General features: G+C 27.3%; 1 protein-coding gene across 7 annotated transcripts in view; it reads left to right on the forward strand.

Moving 5' to 3' along the window:
* Positions 1–19,702, forward strand: part of LOC122273032 (DENN domain-containing protein Crag-like) — a 66,110-nt gene that overhangs the window by 11,313 nt on the left and 35,095 nt on the right. For 5 of the 7 annotated variants that reach the window (XM_087155270.1, XM_087155271.1, XM_087155266.1 and 2 more), the window contains exons 1-6: positions 4,139–4,175; positions 5,511–5,627; positions 8,202–8,386; positions 9,602–9,652; positions 9,753–9,823; positions 11,417–11,473. In XM_087155270.1, coding sequence (XP_087011396.1) covers positions 9,794–9,823; positions 11,417–11,473 — 87 coding nt within the window. In that variant the 5' untranslated portion in view covers positions 4,139–4,175; positions 5,511–5,627; positions 8,202–8,386; positions 9,602–9,652; positions 9,753–9,793. Of the gene's footprint in view, positions 1–2,009; positions 2,131–3,956; positions 4,031–4,138; positions 4,176–5,510; positions 5,628–8,201; positions 8,387–9,601; positions 9,653–9,752; positions 9,824–11,416; positions 11,474–19,702 lie in introns of those variants that run through there. The other 2 variants (XM_087155265.1, XM_087155267.1) reach the window with 2 other exon arrangements.

Raw genomic sequence — 19,702 nt, forward strand, 5'->3', positions numbered from 1 at the left:
TCTGGCACCAAAAACTTGGTTCGGATTTAAAAACAGAATTTTCAATTATTTATTTTCTTTTGATCGTGTTCAATTTAGAATAAAGGAAACTTACAAAACATTACCTCACTTGCCCAGACAGCAGCATCAGATGCTTAACACATTAAGTATTAAACTTTTGGTTCTATTGACATGAACAAATTCATCAAAAACTACACTTCCCTGTCAAGATAGCATAGTTTAAGTTTTGTACCACTCTGACCTCTTCTGTAAATTCAAGATAGCTGCAAAAGCTCACATTGAACTTAAAATATCTACATTTTTCTATAATTTTTGAAACAATTAACAGCTTTACTCTAAATATTTTCATGTTCACTTATTTTGATAGAATGATTCTATAAACTTTTTTCTAATTCTAAGTAATAAAGACTCCTAGTTTTACTAGTTCCTTAGCTTTGTGATTAACGGAGTAAATATGATGTAAGTACTCATTTTTCCCATTCTGCCCTTCTCCCAGCAATTGATTTCCAGTTCCTTACTTTAACGGATGGTAAAATCTTCATCCACATAGTCTTTCCATCTCATTTTGGGCCTTCCTCTTGGCCTTTTATTGGAGGGGGTTGCATTAAAGACTCTTAATGCTGTTCATTCTGGGCTCATTCTCACTACATGCCTGGCTCATCTCATTCTACTTAGTTTAATAGATTTAATGATATCATCACTATTAAAGATCTTATATATTTCAAAATTATATCTTTTTCTCCAGTTGTTGTTATTGAGGATAGCGCCAAAGATGGTTCGTATGACCTTTCTTTCGAAGGTTGCTAATAACTTTTCTTCCCTTTTTGTTAAAGTCCATGTCTCTGAATCATAAGTCAAAACTGACTTGATTAATACCTAATAAAGTAAAGTGAAATCTTCGTCTTTCTTTTCATTAAGTGAGATTTCAACAATGATATTAAACCATAGAAGCAGCGATTGACTGCAATTATTCTTTTTCTGATTTCAGGATTAATGTCATTATGATAGTTTATTTCTGATCCTAGATAAGTAAAATTTTTTACAGATTCAAATTTAAAAGAATCTATTTCAAACAATTTAGGGGTATTTCCCATTATACCACAATACATATATTTTGTTTTCTCCACATTATCATAAGTGCAGTCCTAGATCTTGTGATGATGTCTACATCATCGGTGTAAGCTAAAATCTGCTCTGATTTATTAAATATAGTACCTAGAGTATTTTTGCCAGCATCTCTTATAACTTTTTCTAAGGCTATGTTAAACAAAAGACATGCTAAGTCTGTGTACCAACAGCTAGGAAATTTGGCATATTTATAACTTAAAGCACTAAGAAGGTCAGTGTTATAGCTTTCTATTATGAACTGTTCAAGCGGGATAAGCAAACAAAATAGAATTTTCTGACTAGTTAAGCATTGCCCATTGTTTTGAATTTAATTTTGACAATTCAAATATTTTTAATATGACATTATGACATCAGTAGTGATACTTGTTAGCTTACAGATCTATTTGTAAAAAAAAAGAAAGAAAGGAGTTTACTACTAATACATTGAATTATTTTTTAATTGCTATGGTAGTATTTTATTTATTTTACAACGTGATAACTACTTCAATTTCTTGCTTGTTTCATGAAGTTATTCTCTTTTTAAGGAAAGAAAAACACTATATTGCATTTAAATATTAATTTCATGTTAAATTTTATCTCTGAAGTCTATGAATAACAGTTCTTTATCAGTATATGTGCTGTGGCGAGCATTAGATGAAGCTTTGGTGGCTGATATAAGGCTGTCAAATTTATTAATTAATGTGTCTTGCAAGATACAGGAAATGTTACTGTTATAAATGTTTGACTGGCTAATAATAAAATCCAAAGAATATAAGATAGTGTGATTCTCCAAAAATGCTTTTTATTTCAAAGTATTCTTGTTCTGAAGGTTATATTTTTGTTCAAATTGTATTTTTATGCATCTGACATTCATTGCTTGAAAACATTTTGTTTCTCGGCAGGTGAGCTACACTGATTCTCTTCTGACGGATCAGCGTTTTAATCCCAGCCCTCCTTCTTCTACCAGTTCCTCTTGTAGGTCAACGTCTTCTTCTGTATCCATACCTCCAGGCAGAGTCAGAAGTAAGTTATGTATTTGTCTATTTTAAATTAAATTCTAAAAGCTTTTTCTCATTCCAATTTAGAAAAAAATTGTTTTCATAGGATTTTTTTTTATTAAAATTTAAACATACTTTCTCGAATTTTTGGTGGTCAGCCAACAATTATCTATTCAGAATTCAACTAAATTATTTACCCTAAATTAATTTATACATTTAATGAGATATTAATCATTAATTTTTGTAGATAAGAAAAGCAAACTCTTTCTTTTTGAAGTAGCAAACTTTTTATGTTCCTTATTTTATGACTCATTTTAGTTAATTTTTATATAAAAGATTTTGATTAAATTACCTTATGTATAGTGTGCAAAATAAAAAGGACAACCCTGAATAGCTTTTGATTTAATATGATCGGATCTTCACCTCTTAGGACTCAATCTTAATGGTTCAAGAGGGTGACCTCAAATATGCTGATTAAGTAGTGCAGAGGATGTTTTAAGTCACACACATAAATGTATTTTCTCTGTATGAGCATACTTTTTTTGTTGATGGTTTTGAATTTGACTCCTAGAATATAGGACCTAGCGATATTCTGGAAAATATAGTCCCAATAGTCTGGTCAAGAGACCCGTCCAAAGTTTAAACCCCTGAATGTTAATTTTACCTTTTATGTATTTCACCTTTAGTCTGAGAACTTTTTAAGCGAATTGAAAAGTTTTTGCTTATAATTATAAAATTTTTTTTAAGGATTCCATGTATAATATAACTTTAGTATGCATATATAATTTTTTTTATTTAATAGTAATAGTCAAAAAAACTATTGAATTGTAAGGTATATAAGTTTTTGGATCATTTTAAAGAATGCAGTTGTAAATTTCTAAATGTAAAATTTTAGCGAAATCATTCGAGTAGTTTCTGAAAAATCAAATTTTGAAGAAGATTTATTTTTAAAATTTATTTTCTCTAGAAATTATTCCATCAATTTTGATCAATTTTTTTATTTTTCCAGGCAAAAATACAATTTTTAAAATAATGTCAAAATTGTATACCATACAATTCAATTATTTTTACTACTAAATAAAATAATAAGTTTTCACTAAAAATATTTGTTGTATGGAATTATCTTTGGCTAAACTAAGTTAATAATTATAATTAAAATTCTTCAATTTGCTTAAATATTTTTCGAGATGTGGCAAAATACGCTAAAAGTAAAATTAACATTAAAGGGTCCAAACTATTGAGGCCATATTTCCGAGACTGCTGCTACTCCTATATTTTAAGTGCCCGAATTTCAAATCTTTCTAAAAGTTTATTCAGAGAAAGTTCATTTTTGTATCAAATTTCGTAACTTAAAATGTCATTGGCACTAATTAATTAGCAATATTTGATGTCACCCCCTCAAACCATTAAGTTTAGTTCTAGAACTGATCATTAAATCGAAAGTTAAAGGCGATCCATTAATTTTTTTGTGCACTGTATATATTCATCATCTTTGTAATTATTAAACTAAAATGAAGTAGCCTAACAATCCCTGAAACTTTATTTTATAAAAATTTAATGGTAATAAGATACAAATCTTTCAATCTATAGAACTAGGTTGTTTGTAAACACTTGTTTTTGTAAGTTCTGGAAATCACTCTGAGATTACCTCTGAATTTCAGAATCTGGACACTGTTAAAACTATCTGACTAAACAAAGTTTTAAAATTGAAAATAGTATATTTTGTAATTCTTTTGCGATAAAATTCACTTTTAATGTATTTAAATGAATAAAATAATTTATTTTTTCTTTTTAAAAATAGTCTGGTATATAAATACTTTACATAAGAAATGTTCTGAATCTTTTTCTTAGGTTATCACTATGACAGAACAACTGCTAGTTTACGATTTTAGCCATAGATAAGACCATTCAATTAATAATACTTAGTGAGTATTTATTAATTTTTATTATTTTATTTAATAATAATCAAAAGAAATTTTAACTAAAAAATATGCATATGATGTCTAATTTATTGCATATTATATTGCATATTATTAGCCATAGATAAGACCATTCAATTAATAATACTTAGTGAGTATTTATTAATTTTTATTATTTTATTTAATAATAATCAAAAGAAATTTTAACTAAAAAATATGCATATGATGTCTAATTTATTGCATATTATAAAATCAATGAAATTTGGCATGTTTCTTGGCCTTAATTTCACTACAAAATGTTTTTGGGGTTACTGGGGCGTTATGTTAGGGTAGCTAAGGCAAAGTAACCCAGGTCAGAGGGAAGATACTGTACAAAGATAACTTTGGGGGTTTAGCACAAGGTTGATCTCTTTACTAAACCAAATTTCCCCAACTGCATAGTAAGGAAAAGAGTGAAAAGAAACAAAGGTTACCCAGATCTAAAACAGATGGAGATTCATAGTGTTCGATTAATGTCAGGTGAAAAAAATGATGGGTTGATGTACAACAGGCTGTAGTGCTTAAACGGTAGAAGTGCTGAAATACCTTTAGAAAAATATCACATTAACTACTAAGGATGCTTTTGTTTCTTAAAAGAAAACATTTAATAATTTTAAGAACTGGTAACGAAAAAACTTTTCTCCTCTGACTTTGAATTTCCTTCCGAACCTCGTTAACACAAAATTTGCGGGACTATCAGAATTATTTATGTTAACCAGATTTCATCTTATCCGATATATTATGCGCACAATTTATTACATACTGTTAATACATATCATATACTACGCTTGTGTACCAAACAAATTAAAATAAGCTTAAAAATTTCAATAACTTTATTTAACTATTTTATTTATTTACCCATCTGCTACTCCTAACAAACGTGGATAATAGAAATCGCATTCCTCAAAATGAATAATTGGCACATTATGCACATGCTTCTTATCTGTGTTGTGACCTTTCATGTAAAGCGATAATCAGCAAGAAATATTCATGTTAAATATTATGTAAAATGCTATAATAATTTATTGCTGACTCTCGGGACCAAACATATATTTCATGTAAAGCGATATTTCACCCTAAGTGATTTGCATTAATAAGGTTTGACAGTATTTCCATTTTTGTCATATGAAAAAACTTTGATATTTTTACCTTTTTCATTCATGTGGGAAATTATAAACACAAAAGAATGAAAGATATTGTAATCAACATATTTACAACTAACTTCGTAACTACCCTTGGAAATTCTCTGAAGTTCTACTTTAGAACAGAGAATTCTTTTTTTGATTCTAGTTACTGTTTTACCTTTTGCCTGGCAGTGTATTCATGTCATGATGTCTTATAGTAATTGTCGCTTGTCTTGCTAGTATTTCTTGATTTTATTCATTAAGTATCAAAAATATATCGTAACTGGTTTTATAAATTATATTCAAAACTTATTTTTATTTAGTCTGAGCAATTTCAAGAAGATTTGTTCCTGACACTGCTGCACCTACTCCATCACTTACAGCTAAAGAATGGCTGAATGGAAAGAACAGAAATCCTATTCTGATATCCATGTTTGTAGGTATGGTAATAGTCATTGTATGTTTCGTAATAACTCTAGGTTAAAAAAAAATTAAACTGCATAGCTGCCAGCTTTCATGAAAACATTAGAAGATTCCTAACTTTTGGGAAAATCTTTTATGCTCATAGAAAATATTCAAGTCTTACAAACTTTTGAATTATTTTTTTTAACAAAATCAAAAAAATTTTGAAATTTTAAATATTACTACAAATTCTTCATTCCATTTTCATTCAGTTGAGTTTTAGTAATCAAGCATTCAGATGCATTTTTGAGGCTACAGATTTAAAATACCACATTATTAGAGTGAGCATATTTTTTGTTTCTTCTATCTAAGAGAAAATTGTATGTAGTGTATATAAAATCTTAGTGCTGTTAGAATTTTAATGTTGTCTGAATTTTAAGCTCATTTTTGGTTTACTTTGAAATAACAGGGAAAAGCCTGTAGTTACTCCGAATGTTTCCTTTTATTTCATATAGTGTGCCTTATGAACAGCCTTTTTTTTTAATTTTGTAAAAAAGGTGATAAAACCTGCAGAAGTAAATTTTTAAATTATACTTACATTATTAAATTATACTTATATATAGGTATTTTGTGTGAAAAAATAAAAATTGTGTTTTCAAAACACTAGAATCATTTTTAAACAAATCTATATATCATAATCTCTATATATCTTCAATTTCATTGAAGATATTTAACGATATCACTATTGGCAAAAAAATATCTAAATTCACTATTGTAAATATTTTGTAAATTCAAAAATGCATTTTTGAAATGTTTAAAAGTACTCATTCACTTTTTCAATGATAATATAATTAAAAAAAAGAAAACTAATGAACTTTTCTGGAATACAATTGATTAACTTCCAGAATTTAAAAGAACACATCTATGTAAATAGCATGTCGATTTCTCTCTGTTTATTAGTTATGGATTAAAAGCATGTGTAATGAAATATTCTTGCTGCATTTTGTATTATTATAAGCCCTTAAAGGTGCTTTTTTTTGTGTTTGTAAGAAGTGCTTAGTTTTCTATCTTTTAAAAGAAATTTTTTTCCTTGCCGTGTCAATTTAAATTCTAAATCTTCATGCAAAATACAAAAAATGCTTGATTTCCACAATTTTCTCTGCAATATTTATCAGAAACTAGTTATTTTATCACAATCATGTAAAGTTTTTTAAAAGTTATTGAATTTTATTGATTTTATGCTTATAAATTAAGAACTTTAAGCAATTGAAATTTTTTTTATTAGTACACAGATCCTAATTATGATTTTTCTTTTGGAAAGTGATTAAAAATATTTTTTGAGTGCTTAAAAAGTATGTAAAAGGTGCTTATTTTGTGTTGAAAAATATGACTGAGCACCCTGTTATTACAGTTTGGTCTCCTTTTAAAAAAAACTTATTTACAGTCTTTTCTTTTACCCTGATTCTAGTTAGTAACAAAAGCCTTGTATTTGAAGGCAATACTGTTTAATATAGCATCTGCATCTTATTTTACAACTCAGTTTTTTTCTTACTAAAAAAAATATATATAAATTTTCTGCACTGTCTAAAATTTCTTAAAATGTGAAGATACCATATTTTTGTAAACATTGCTAGTTACATATTCAGCCTATATTTTTGACTAATTCTCCCTGATTGATTATTAAGATCACGGACAAAACCTAAAACTAATAAAATAAGAGCATTCTCATTAACCTGTAACATTGTCTACCACATCATTAGTGTATTACTTCATGTTTTCTTATTTTTAAGATTATTTCCAATTTTTTTTTTTCTTTTTAGTTGGGTTTAACAATTAAAAAAAAACTGCTTTTTGTAGCAATTCAGAAAACCGGAAAAATCAGTTATCCGGAATAGCGATTGTCCCGACCGTTCAGGATAATCGGTTCCCTACTGTATTAATTTTTAACTACTAAGTATATTTGATTTTGTACTTAACATTTGATTTTTGCAATGAAAGAAAAGTTTGATAATTTATGTACCCAAATCATCAAAATAACTTATAAGTTAAAAGGTTGAAGAAAAGTTGTGTGAAACTGCTGATGTATTGGGTTGTGTAGTTGATTAATTGAGCTGCAAGTTCTGAATTTGTTTATTCTTTATTTTTCACCCTGATATCATGAATTACTCCATACATGAATAAAACTTTTGATCTTGATGTATTCCTTAAATCAGTATGTATTAATATTTGTTTGAATTGCCATTTTGATTTGCAGTCTCTTTTACTGCTTAAAATAACTAACTAACAGAAAACCAGTTTATTTATTTTAGTGAAAGTAAAGAAATTCCCGATTTCAACTTACAACTAGTTTTAAAGGGACCAATTTAGCAAAGTTGTGTCAATTTAGAAGCAACACAACTTTGCATAGCTTGACAGTTTGCTTAACTAGAAGTTGCTGTTGCTAGAAGCAAAAGTTCGAAGTGATACCTACGGAAATTAAAACAATGGGCAGTTTTTCACAAAATTTCTATTTTATTAATTTTTAAAAAAATAAAGATTGTTTATTGTTTACAGCTGTATTACTTTGCTGAATATTGTTTACAGCTGTATTACTTTGTTTAAATTTTATTCAGGGTACTTTATGAAGGAAAGGAGAAAGTCATGGCTGACAGTGAAGTGGTCCTAAATACACCAGGTGGTCATTTAGCAAATGTAAATAATAGTGGTTCAAAAACTTTTTACATATCGGAGGGCAGCTGAAAATGATCCCTGAAATCAACTAGTTGTTAGTGATATGTGTATCATATTAGCAAATAAGGTAATTTATCTTTGCTTCTTCTATTGTCTCTTTTTAATGAGCTTCCAATATCAGTTTAAACACATTACTAAAAAATTTTTAATAATAGCTTTTTATTGTGTTGAAAAAAAGTTTTTCCTGCAGATTTATTTTAAAAAATTTAGAAGGTAACGCCATGAAAGGTCTTTAAAATAATGGTGGTTTGTTCAGACCTCTAAAATCTGTTTCAAACTAACATTAAGGCTGCATTTTTAAAAGCTCATTCACAATGTTTTTTTTTTTTTTTTTTTTTTGCTAATAACAATTTTTTTATTATTATTTTTTAAAAATTGCTGCTGTGAGTATGCAACAGTTATTCTTGACTGTTAGGTTAAATTTGACCTATCTTTAGCCAGCTCCATCTATGCTTATTCTGAATATAAAAGAAAGCATCAATATGGAGAAAAGCCACAGTTTTGGAAAAATGAAAAGTATTTATGCTCTAATTTTTTAATATTTAAAAACTCCAGTGCTGCATTACCTTAGCTCATAAAATTTGCAAAATATCAGAGTAAGGCATTTGTTTGGATAATTTTTATATGGGTGGGAAAATGACGCTAAATTGGCAATTTTTAAAAAGTATGCCAACTTTTAAAATATTTAAGTTATTTGTCTGTTCTAGAGCCTTTTAAATTTTTCAAAGCAAGATGGCACATGTAGTTTAAAATTATAGGTTTGGTTCAGGTGTGAGACACTTAAAATTTGAATTTTTTTTTTGGGGGGGGGGGGGAAGGGAGTTTAAAAAAAACATTTAACAGTTAAAAAATTATCTCTTGACCAGCTGACCATTGTGGTCAATAGACTGCAACGAGATGGTATACTAATTTAGTTTGGTGTTTTTATCCTGTGTTGCTCTCATAAAATGACATAGTTATTCATGATTGTGAATGTTATATATTCTCTTTAGTTAATAATCTAAATTAACTTTACTAATAACTTTTTTTTTTATTAATATTTAATATAATGATTTAGAGTAAATGTTTAATTTTTAACCTGCTTACTAAATTTTTTATAATTATAAAATTTTGCTTTACATAATACTAAATTTCATTGCCTCATTTTCAGTTTTTATTATTAGTTTATAAAATGTGTAGTTTATTAATTTTATGTTGTTTATTAAATTTATTTTACTCAATAAATGAATAAGTGTTAGATGGTGTATTTTTAATTTTTATTTATCTATTTTTGATTTAATAGATGCATGTGAGTGAATCTGAAAATATGTACATGTAATCTTTTTGTTATTAGGTGAGTGACCATTTTTCTACTATTGTCATAATTTTCTTTTATGAATAATAACAATGAAAATTTGATGTATTTATTTATCTAGCATTTTCTTTGGTATTAGGTTGAGTTAATAATAACTTCTGCATAGAAAATTGAAAGTGCATGCTAATAGAAGTGAATTCTGCCAAAAGGGTATATTTGAACCTTTTTCGAAATCCAATAAATTAAAAATTATGTCTTTTAATAGTTTTAATATGTCTATTTTATTATTCTTTCCCACTAATGTCATCCAATTATATTTTATTTTACTTTTTATTTAAAATTTTTCAGTAGTATTGTTGAATTAGTAAAAATATCTTAAACGGTGAGAATATAGTGAAATTGCATATGATTTTGCTTTATCAAAGTGTAAGTAATCTACAAGGAATGCCTACAAAGTTAGATGAATGAAGGCATTAAGCTAGTAAAAGAAACATGAAAATAAAATAACAAGCAACCTTAAAAAGCAACACCAATTACCCACTCAGCACTAATGATAGTCTTTGATTAAGAGTCATGGTGGCTCAGGGGATAGAGTGTTCGCCTTCCAATCAGGTGAACTGTATTCGAATCTCAGCAACAGCTGGTCAATGCGAATTCTGCACCCGGCTAACACCAACCATAGTGCCGACGTAAAATATCCTCAGTGGTAGCCAGATCATGGGTTAGAGTCCCTTTGTCGTCAGGTTAACCATGGGAGGTTTTTATGGCTATCCTGCCCATGTAACGCAAATGCGGGTTAGTTTCATCTAAAAGTCTTCCACGAAGGCAAATTTCTCCCAATCCTGGTCCCCTTGTCTTCTGGACTGGGTACAAAATTACAATGATACTTAGTTGAATATTAGTAGCCGTAAACCTAAAAATTGGGTTGGCTATTCGTCAACGGTTATAAATTTAAAATAAAATCTTTAATTAAGTTGCTATAATGGGTCTGCGTGTACCTCTTTTTGGTTTGATTGAGGCACTGATGCCACACCTCTTTCCTTGTGTTGGATGAAATTGAGACAGATCCTTTGCTTACCAAAATCTTTGTAAATGAACTGCCATTGTTAATTCTGAATCTTCTCATAGGCAGTCGTTCAACAGCATCAGTCGCTAATGCTTGATATTAATGATTGTCACATATGCTTTATATATAATGGTATGCCACACATGTTTATTGCCAAATCGAATTTCCTTTGTCATAATCCTAGCATGGTTTATTTCCCTTCCTGTAAACATTTAAACCAATTAAAAACAATTTTTCTATTATTGGACATCATTTTGGTGCACCTGGACCAACATTGCATATTCTACATTTTCTGAGGCTGTTAACCAATAAATGTTTTCATATTTATTCACTGTTAATTTCAGTTTTATGTTAGATTTCTCGAACAAGCAGGTCAACCACTCCTGTCAGGCTAATCTAATCTTTGCTTTTAGCCATTCCCCACGGATGTAATCCTGCATCTTATGTTATGTTGCTTTACTTTATTTCTTAACCATCCACCAAACCATTTAGACTCAACCTGTATTAAAAAAACATACTAAGAAACCATGTTGTGAATATTAATGTGTGTATAATTATAAATTGAAATTAGTACATTTTATCAGAATTTCCATAATTTAAATTGAAGTAAATTTGAATTATTTATGTTTTAATGCCATGAGAACATTAATGTTGTAAAAGGATACATTTTTTATTTTTCCCCCTAAATTTGTGTGTTTAACATTAAAAAAATTATTAAAAATTAAATTATTTTTTAGAATGAAAATCCACTTCATGCATTTTGTGAAATCAACAGAAATTTAAATAAAGGAGTGGTAAGTATCTTTTTTTTCTCCAATGGTGTGAAATACTATACGATATATGTTAACTACTACTTTTACTAAGTTATTACTTTTTAGTGACTTGTGATTGAAATTATCTTCATAACTTACCTTTCAGAATATTTGCTTTCTTGAGCTGACATGACCCTAAAGCATATTTGTCATCTTTTTATTTAGTTTATGTCTTTTTTTTCCCTTCCTTTTTAACATAATTTCTTTTTTGTTGTTTGTTTTTGTTTTGTTACCTTGCCAGGATTGCGACTCCATGTTGAAAATAAGGAAAGCCTGGAAAATACAGGGAATTTAAAAATCATCTAAATTAATGGGGGAAATGCAGGTGTTTTTTTATTTTTTTTTTACAAACTCGGAATTTTGTTTCTTATTTTTGTCTTTTGAAAATTTTTAACCACTCAAAAGTGATCAATGAGATATTTAAGGATGATATTTTAGCTATACTAAACTATTTAAATTTCTTATAGCATCATTTAAGTATGTTCATCTGTTCTTTTTTTTTCTTAAGATTTTTAGCAATTAACACTAGCGTAATAGCCCAAAATAGCTCACACAAGAGCACAGTAATTGTTGTGTTGCTTCTTAATATATTGTGTATAATATGTACCGTATATTCCGGCGTATAACGCGCACTTTTAATACAAAAAATAACATTGGAATTTACGGGTGCGCGGTATACGCCGAATATAAAAAATTATAGATTAAAAAAATTTAAATATAGAAAAATACTTTTATTTTAAAGAAATAACATACCTTTACCTATATACTTCATTGATTTTCGTTATTACCTAAATAGTTCATTATATTCGTGTTCCGCTATCAATTACAATTATTAAAATTTTTTTGTATTATAATTACAACTTTTTTTGTATTATCTGTAAGGTGGGACCTAAACATGTCCCACTCTAAAAGGCTTTCTGGTTTTCTTACGCAACCAGGACGGATTTGCCAGATGTTTTTTACCCACAATTTAACACCATTTTTGTCCATCCAGAATCACATTATTGCTCTTTCAATTCTAGCCCTCACATGCATGTCAAATTCAGTTCTTTTATTTTTTCAAAAGATAGGGAAAAATACTTTTTATTTACGATCTTGAAAGATGAGATATTGCACATGTACAATCCAAATTTTCGTGCGCGTTATACAAAGAGTATATCTTAAAATTTAAAAAAGTAATTAGAAATTACGGGTGCGCGTTATGCGCCGGGGCGCGTTATGCGCCGGAATATATGGTACACAGAAAACACAGGGAATTTTGTTTTTCCTGCCAGATTTGAGTGTTAACCTTGCTTGCTCAGTTAGCACAATGTATAGCTGATTTTAAACAATATGCATGTTATAAAACTGAAACATTCAATTAGTTCTATATTTATAATTATTTTTCATATGTTTTCTCCTTCTATGTTGTTTTTGGATAGAAAGAGTCCATTATAATAGTAAATACCATTTTCAAATTCTCATTATATTTTTAAGAAATTTAACCTAGCAAGTAGAGACTTGTTTAAATAATTTATGTTTAAAAATCAAACGCTATTTACAAATAAAATGTTTCAACTGTACAAAATATGTAGAGGTGAAATTCTTTGATCGTTTTGCAGATTGCTTTGGTTTGTTGATTAAATTCTAATTCTTAATTAAATTCTTATTTTGCTGTTAATTGAAACTTAATTAAACATTTTGATGAAATGTCTTATCTATATTTTTGTTTAAAAATATCAATATTACAATTAAAATAGTTAAGATCTTATGATTTTAAATCAATGAATATTTTCTTCTGTTAAGTATTTTCATCAATATGTTTTTAAAGATCCAGCTTATTTTAAAATGGAGAAAAGTATAACTGTTTTGTGTGAAATCACTCAGTATTTTTCTTAAGTTATCTTACTAACTGCTCTGAAGTATTGTATTTTGCTAAAAGTTACAGGGAACTGGGTTAAAATTCAGATTTCAAATCAGCCTGAAAAAGAAGTTATTGACCTAGAAATATTGAAGACCTAGAAAATGAATTTTTATTTATTTATTTATATATATATATATTTTTTTTCTTTGAAGTATGACTTCAGGGATGAGATTCTTCCGCGGATTCGCGGATTTCCGCTTTTTTTTAGATTTTTCCATTTTTCCCGCTAATTTCCGCGGAAATTTTTTTGAACAAGTTAAAATATTTTATGAGGAATTTAATTTTCCGCGGAGCGAAAGCATTGAAGTCTTCATTCCTCCCTCTGAAGTTTCTCAAAAAATCATTTCCTTGGGATAAAACTGGTTGACCTTTATACAGAGATGAGATTTTTTCGCTTTTGCCTTTCGAATTTCAGCCTTTTTATCAAAACCTCGGATTCTCTAAAAGTTTCGTTTTTTTTAAATAAATATCCCGCTTTTTTTTTTTTTTTTTTTTTTTTGAAAATTCAGTCGTTGAAATAAAATAATCATATTTATTTATATATATATATTGAATATTTATATATATATATATATATATATATATATATTTTATATATATTTTATATATATATATTTATATATATATATATATATATATTTATATATATATATTGAATATCCCGCTTTTTTTTTTTTTTTTTTTTTTTGAAAATTCAGTCGTTGAAATAAAATAATCATATTTATTTACGATTTTCAAAGATGAACAAAAAATTCAAACTACATCCTAGCTGCTAACCCTTCCGTATTTTTACTTATTTTAGCTATTTTCTCTTCACAGAAAATAAGATTTTCCGTATTTTTATTCGTCCGCCGAATAGCTCGTATTTTTGCAATTCAGGCGTCATGACCCTGTTGTCTGGCGTGAAAGCAAACGAAAAAATAAATAAATAAATAAAATAATAGAGGTGGATTTGGGGTGAAGATATTTATCTGCTCATTCACTTAATCTTGCAAATTTTTATTTATTATGTCTAAACAAAAACAATACAAACAAGCCTTTTAGAAATCCCAAGTCACGTCTCTCGCGATTTTAATATCTATCATCGATTTCGTATTTACCTGATTTAAAAGTTGCGCTATGCGATTCTTATTTACGCTATTCAAACATCGCACATTATGATTCTTAATTACGAGATTTAAAAATCCAATATCGCGTTTTGCATTTATGCATTTTTAAAATCGCTATTATATTATCAAACATCGATTTTCGTATTTGCCTGATTTAAAAGTTGAACGTTGCGAGTCCTATTCAGGCGATTTAAATATCGTACATTGCGATTCTTATTTACGAGATTTAAAAATCCAATACAGCGATTTGTATTTACCCGCTTTTAAAACCCTATGTAGCGATTCGTATTAACGATTTTCGTATTTGCCTGATTTAAAAGTTGAACGTTGCGAGTCTTATTCAGGCGATTTAAATATCGTACATTGCGATTCTTATTTACGAGATTTAAAAATCCAATATAGTGATTTGAATTTACGCACTTTTAAAACCCTATGTAGCGATTCGTATTCACGCGAGCTTAAAATCCTATGTCGTGACTCGTTTTTGCGGTTGTAATATCAAACATCGATTTTCGTATTTATACGAAATCCAATCCAATAAAGTAATTTGTATTTACGCTTTTTAAAACCCTATGTAGCGATAGGTATTCATGCGAGCTTAAAATTCTATGTCGTGATACGTTTTTGCGTTTGTAAAATCAAACATCGATTTTCGTACTTAAACGTGCTTTAAAAATTAGACATTGTGATTTGTATTTGCGCGGTTTGAAAATTATGCATCGTGATTCGTGTTTACGTGCTCTAAAAATTACGCATCATGATTTGTATTTCTGCATACTTTAAAATTCTATATAGACAGGGACAGTGATGACGTATTTTATAACGTCAAACCCCGCCTCCTTCCAAACGCGTTCCAAACAATTTTTCGAACGAACCATTTCAATGGCATTTCCTATGTGAATTTAAGACGGCAAGATTTTTAGTTTATTATTGAAATAAATAAATTTATATAGCGCTTCTAAGGGACTTATTCCTAATTTAAGTAGTTTTCTTTATACGGAGTATCAGTAGATTTTATGAGTTAAGCGCATTAAATGCTATAAAAAAAGTTTCAAAATGGTCAAGTTATCTTTAATTTTGATGTATAAAAATCTAAGCGTCAATATTTTTAACTCATGTTTCATGTTTAAAATAATGTCTTATTTTATTTGGAATTTGTTACATATTCTTGACCTACATCTAATTTTTTTTCTTTAGTTATGGATAGGCATACATTGTTTTAAAACGTTTTGTAATTAATTTTTAATCTATAATTAGATTGTATTTATCAATACTAATATGTCTGTTTATTTAATTATGTCTGTTTATTTAATTATGTCTGATGATAAAATTTGTATATTGTAAACTTTGTTTGCTTAAGATTTTCTGATTATTGATGCTAATTCTCATAAGCTTCAGTTTTTAACTACTAAATAGGAATAAATTATGTAACTAACTTATTTAATTTTAAATCTGCACAGAGTTTTAGTTTAAACTCAGATTTATTTTGACTTGAGATTTTATCTTGTTTATATTTGTCAACATCATCATTAGTTAGTTCTATTATCTAATAATAATATTAGATTATTTCTTAACGTTAGTAGTGTAGTGCTATATTAATGTGTAGTATTATCATAGTACAGTGTAGTGGTATGTTAAAAGGGTCAATACTATGTTTAGTTTCCAGAATTTTAATATATAGAATAGCTAAATTATTTTAGAATTTTAAATTTCTAATTTTCATTTTAAAATGTGAGAGGAACAATTTTTTTTAGGTGTTATATATGAATTTATCTTAAAATCTCAGATTCCTATTTTATTCGATAAGAAAGTGCAACATGAATTTTTTTAGAATTCTTTAAAACATACTTATCCCATACATAAACTTTTATTTAACATTCATATTTATTAATCTATGTATTCACATAGATGTTTAAATTTTACTTATTAAATAATATTAATTTCGCATGCATTTCAAATAAATATAATTCAAATTTTTAAGAAATTTTTTAATTTAGAAACTTAATTCTTTAATGTATGTATGCATATTTAGTTATACAGCTTTTATTTTGGCAAATGTTACTGTTATCACTTTTTATAGAATAAAATTTGCATTTGACAGTCTAAATCAAAATTTTTTAAATTACCTTCATAGTAATATTCTATTTGTTGCAGTGAACGTAACATTCAAGTCATCCATATTTATTTCATATTTTGGTTGTAAATATGTTTTAAGACCTGTCAACTCTTTTGTTTATATAATTTTTTTTTTTTACTTCCTATCATTTTAGTAAATTTACCAATTAATTTGAGCTATTTTAAAAACGTGTATCTAAAATGCTTTATAATTTTCACTAATTTATCTGACTTTATTCATGCTTCTTACATAACTTCTTAATTTGTTTTAAAATTCTCATAATTATTTACAATTAATAAGTTGTCTCAATATTATAAAAAAAATTGATTTAATATAATATACATATTTTAAGAAAAATTAAACATAAATTAGAAATAACTTTTTCCAAATAATAAAATTCGCAAATTTCCGATTTCCAGATTATAGATACAATTTATATGGTAAATACTAAATACAAATTCTCTCAATCATATATACAAAAAGTTTTCATAATCATTTGCAATTAATAAGCTATTCCAATTAATATCATAAAAAGAGATTAACGTAATATTAATATATGCAACACTTTTTCTTGCCATGTCAGTGGTTAAATTCGACTCTATATTAATATATTCAAAGATTTAGTTGACCCACTTTTAACTACATGAGAAACGCCATGTTGTTTGCTCCGTTCAAAACTTTGTTTGGAACGAGGAGAGCTAGTGACGTCGTTGATGACGTAGGACTAACCCTGTCTATAGAGTTTCATATTCACGTGATTTAAAAGCCTCATATCGGGATTCATATTGTCTCAATTTAAAAATAAGGCATGTGATTAATATTTATATATTCATACAATTTTAAAATTAATCATCAGGATTTATAATCACATGGTTTACAAGTTTAAAGATCTCACTCTTTTTGTCAATTTTTTGTGTATATATATATATATATAAATATATATACTATATATATATATATATATATATATATATATATATATATATATATATATATATATATACTATATATATATATATATATATATATATATATATATATATATATATATATATATATATAAATATATATACTATATATATATATATATATATACTATATATATATATATATATATATATATATATATACTATATATATATATATATATATATATATATACTATATATATATATATATATATATATTCATTCTTGGATTTCCTCTTTTTTACTTTCTGACTACTCTCATCCCTGTGACTTAAATTTGGATTTTGATTTATTTTTGGTAAAGATCTGAATTTTTTCGAAAGGTTTGAAGGTGATTACCCATAAACAGTCTTATGTTTGAAATTCTATAAAATGTCAAGAATTATTTAAACCCAAGAGAGTGATTTGAAGATGTTTTATGTATGTTTTTCATAATGATGCATAATGCTATCATAGAATGTGTAACGGATAATGATTTTATATCGATAATGATGCATATAACTTTAAATTTTCAATACTTTAAAGATTTTATTAGCATTGTCTCTTTTTTTTATCTGCAGTTATTATTCTCGAGTGTTTTTTTAACTAACACATCGTATAGCCGTGTGCATTATTTTTTAGAATTGTGCATTTGGATAATGAGAATATTTTCTCTGAAGTTAAATTGAATTCTGTATTAGGTCTTTTAAGATAGTAAACAATTTATTATTTTTAGCTATAAAATATGTGTTAAATAATACTTTAATACTGTAACACAAAATACTAAATTTTTATTGCACATTTATTTAATAGCTTGTGAGTTAAGCATAAATTGTTCACTCTACTATTTTTTATGTGTGATCTGTTTTTAATACTTTCTAACATTTTTAATTTGTAAAAAGGCAATCCAAATGCAGCTTTGGATTTTAAAAAAATGTGCTATATTCTGGAAGATTCTGTATATTTTACATTTTGCTGTTCTTTCTTAATAAATTAATCACAGCTTTTAGACAATTCGCAATTGCTTGGATTTATCTTTGTACATTTGTTTGTGCAACATCGCTTTTTAGATTGAAACAGTTTTCATAGGTGTTATAAATAATAACAAACATATCAAAATATGGAGTTCCATGGAAACAATAACGTCATCCCAAGTAACAAGTTTTTTCTTTACAAACATTTTTGAAATGCATGTTTTTAAAACATGTTTGTAAAACATATTTTTTACTAAAATTGTAGATACAGTAGAGAACTGTTTATCTGGTATCCAGATAACTGGGGGAAAATTTGCTAGGTTATCCCACCATTTTAAACTAGAACAATAATGAAAAAAAGTGGAAATTTGACTCATCCTTGAAGTTGAGTAGAGGAAAATGTGGGGAAGGGGGAAATTTTTCTCCCTGTTTGCCCAGAGAAATGTCATTTCTTCTGTGACCTTGAAGATCTTTAGATCAAGAGGGGGCAGGGAAGTGAGGAACGTTTTATTTTCTCAGAATCGTTCTTCTGATAAGCTGCTGTCAATCAAACTCAGAGGAGTGGTATGCTGATTTCGTTTTCTCTTTGAATTAGGTGGGGGTGGGGAAAATGCATTGCACATGCATATCAGTGAACAGAAGATGAAAGAAAAAGAAAAAGTAAAAATTTATTTATCTACTTAGGATAGATTAACAAAACAATATTTTTCTTTTGAATACATTCTGATTCTTTAGAAGTGCGGTATCATTTGCAAGTTTTTCTTGATGTGGAATCACATCTGCTTTCATTAAAAATCGTGTTTTTATAAAAAAATAAATAAAAGGAGAATTGTTTATTAATTTAAGCATACGATGATTTTCTGAAGCAGATTGCAGTTTTCTTTTTCTGATTCCACTACGTTTGAGTTTTTTCTTTCTTTTCAGGATAAATTTCGTACTCAATAAATTAATTCTTTTTATTCATAAATTTTATCATTAGGTTATTTTTTAAATTCCTCTGATCTTATTGATCTTGCCTTGTTCCAGGTTTTAATATTTATGTTAGTGCCTTTTTTAACTATCGTTTCGTTTTAATAATTTTCAAATGTTGTTTTTATTTAGATTATAAGTTTTCCTTTTATTTTTGTCCCCCCCCCTGTATTATTAGGTATGAAATATATTG

Source organism: Parasteatoda tepidariorum, chromosome 11 (assembly GCF_982258835.1).
Source record: "Parasteatoda tepidariorum strain Cologne lab strain chromosome 11, Ptep-v5.0, whole genome shotgun sequence".
Lineage (NCBI taxonomy): Eukaryota > Metazoa > Arthropoda > Arachnida > Araneae > Theridiidae > Parasteatoda > Parasteatoda tepidariorum.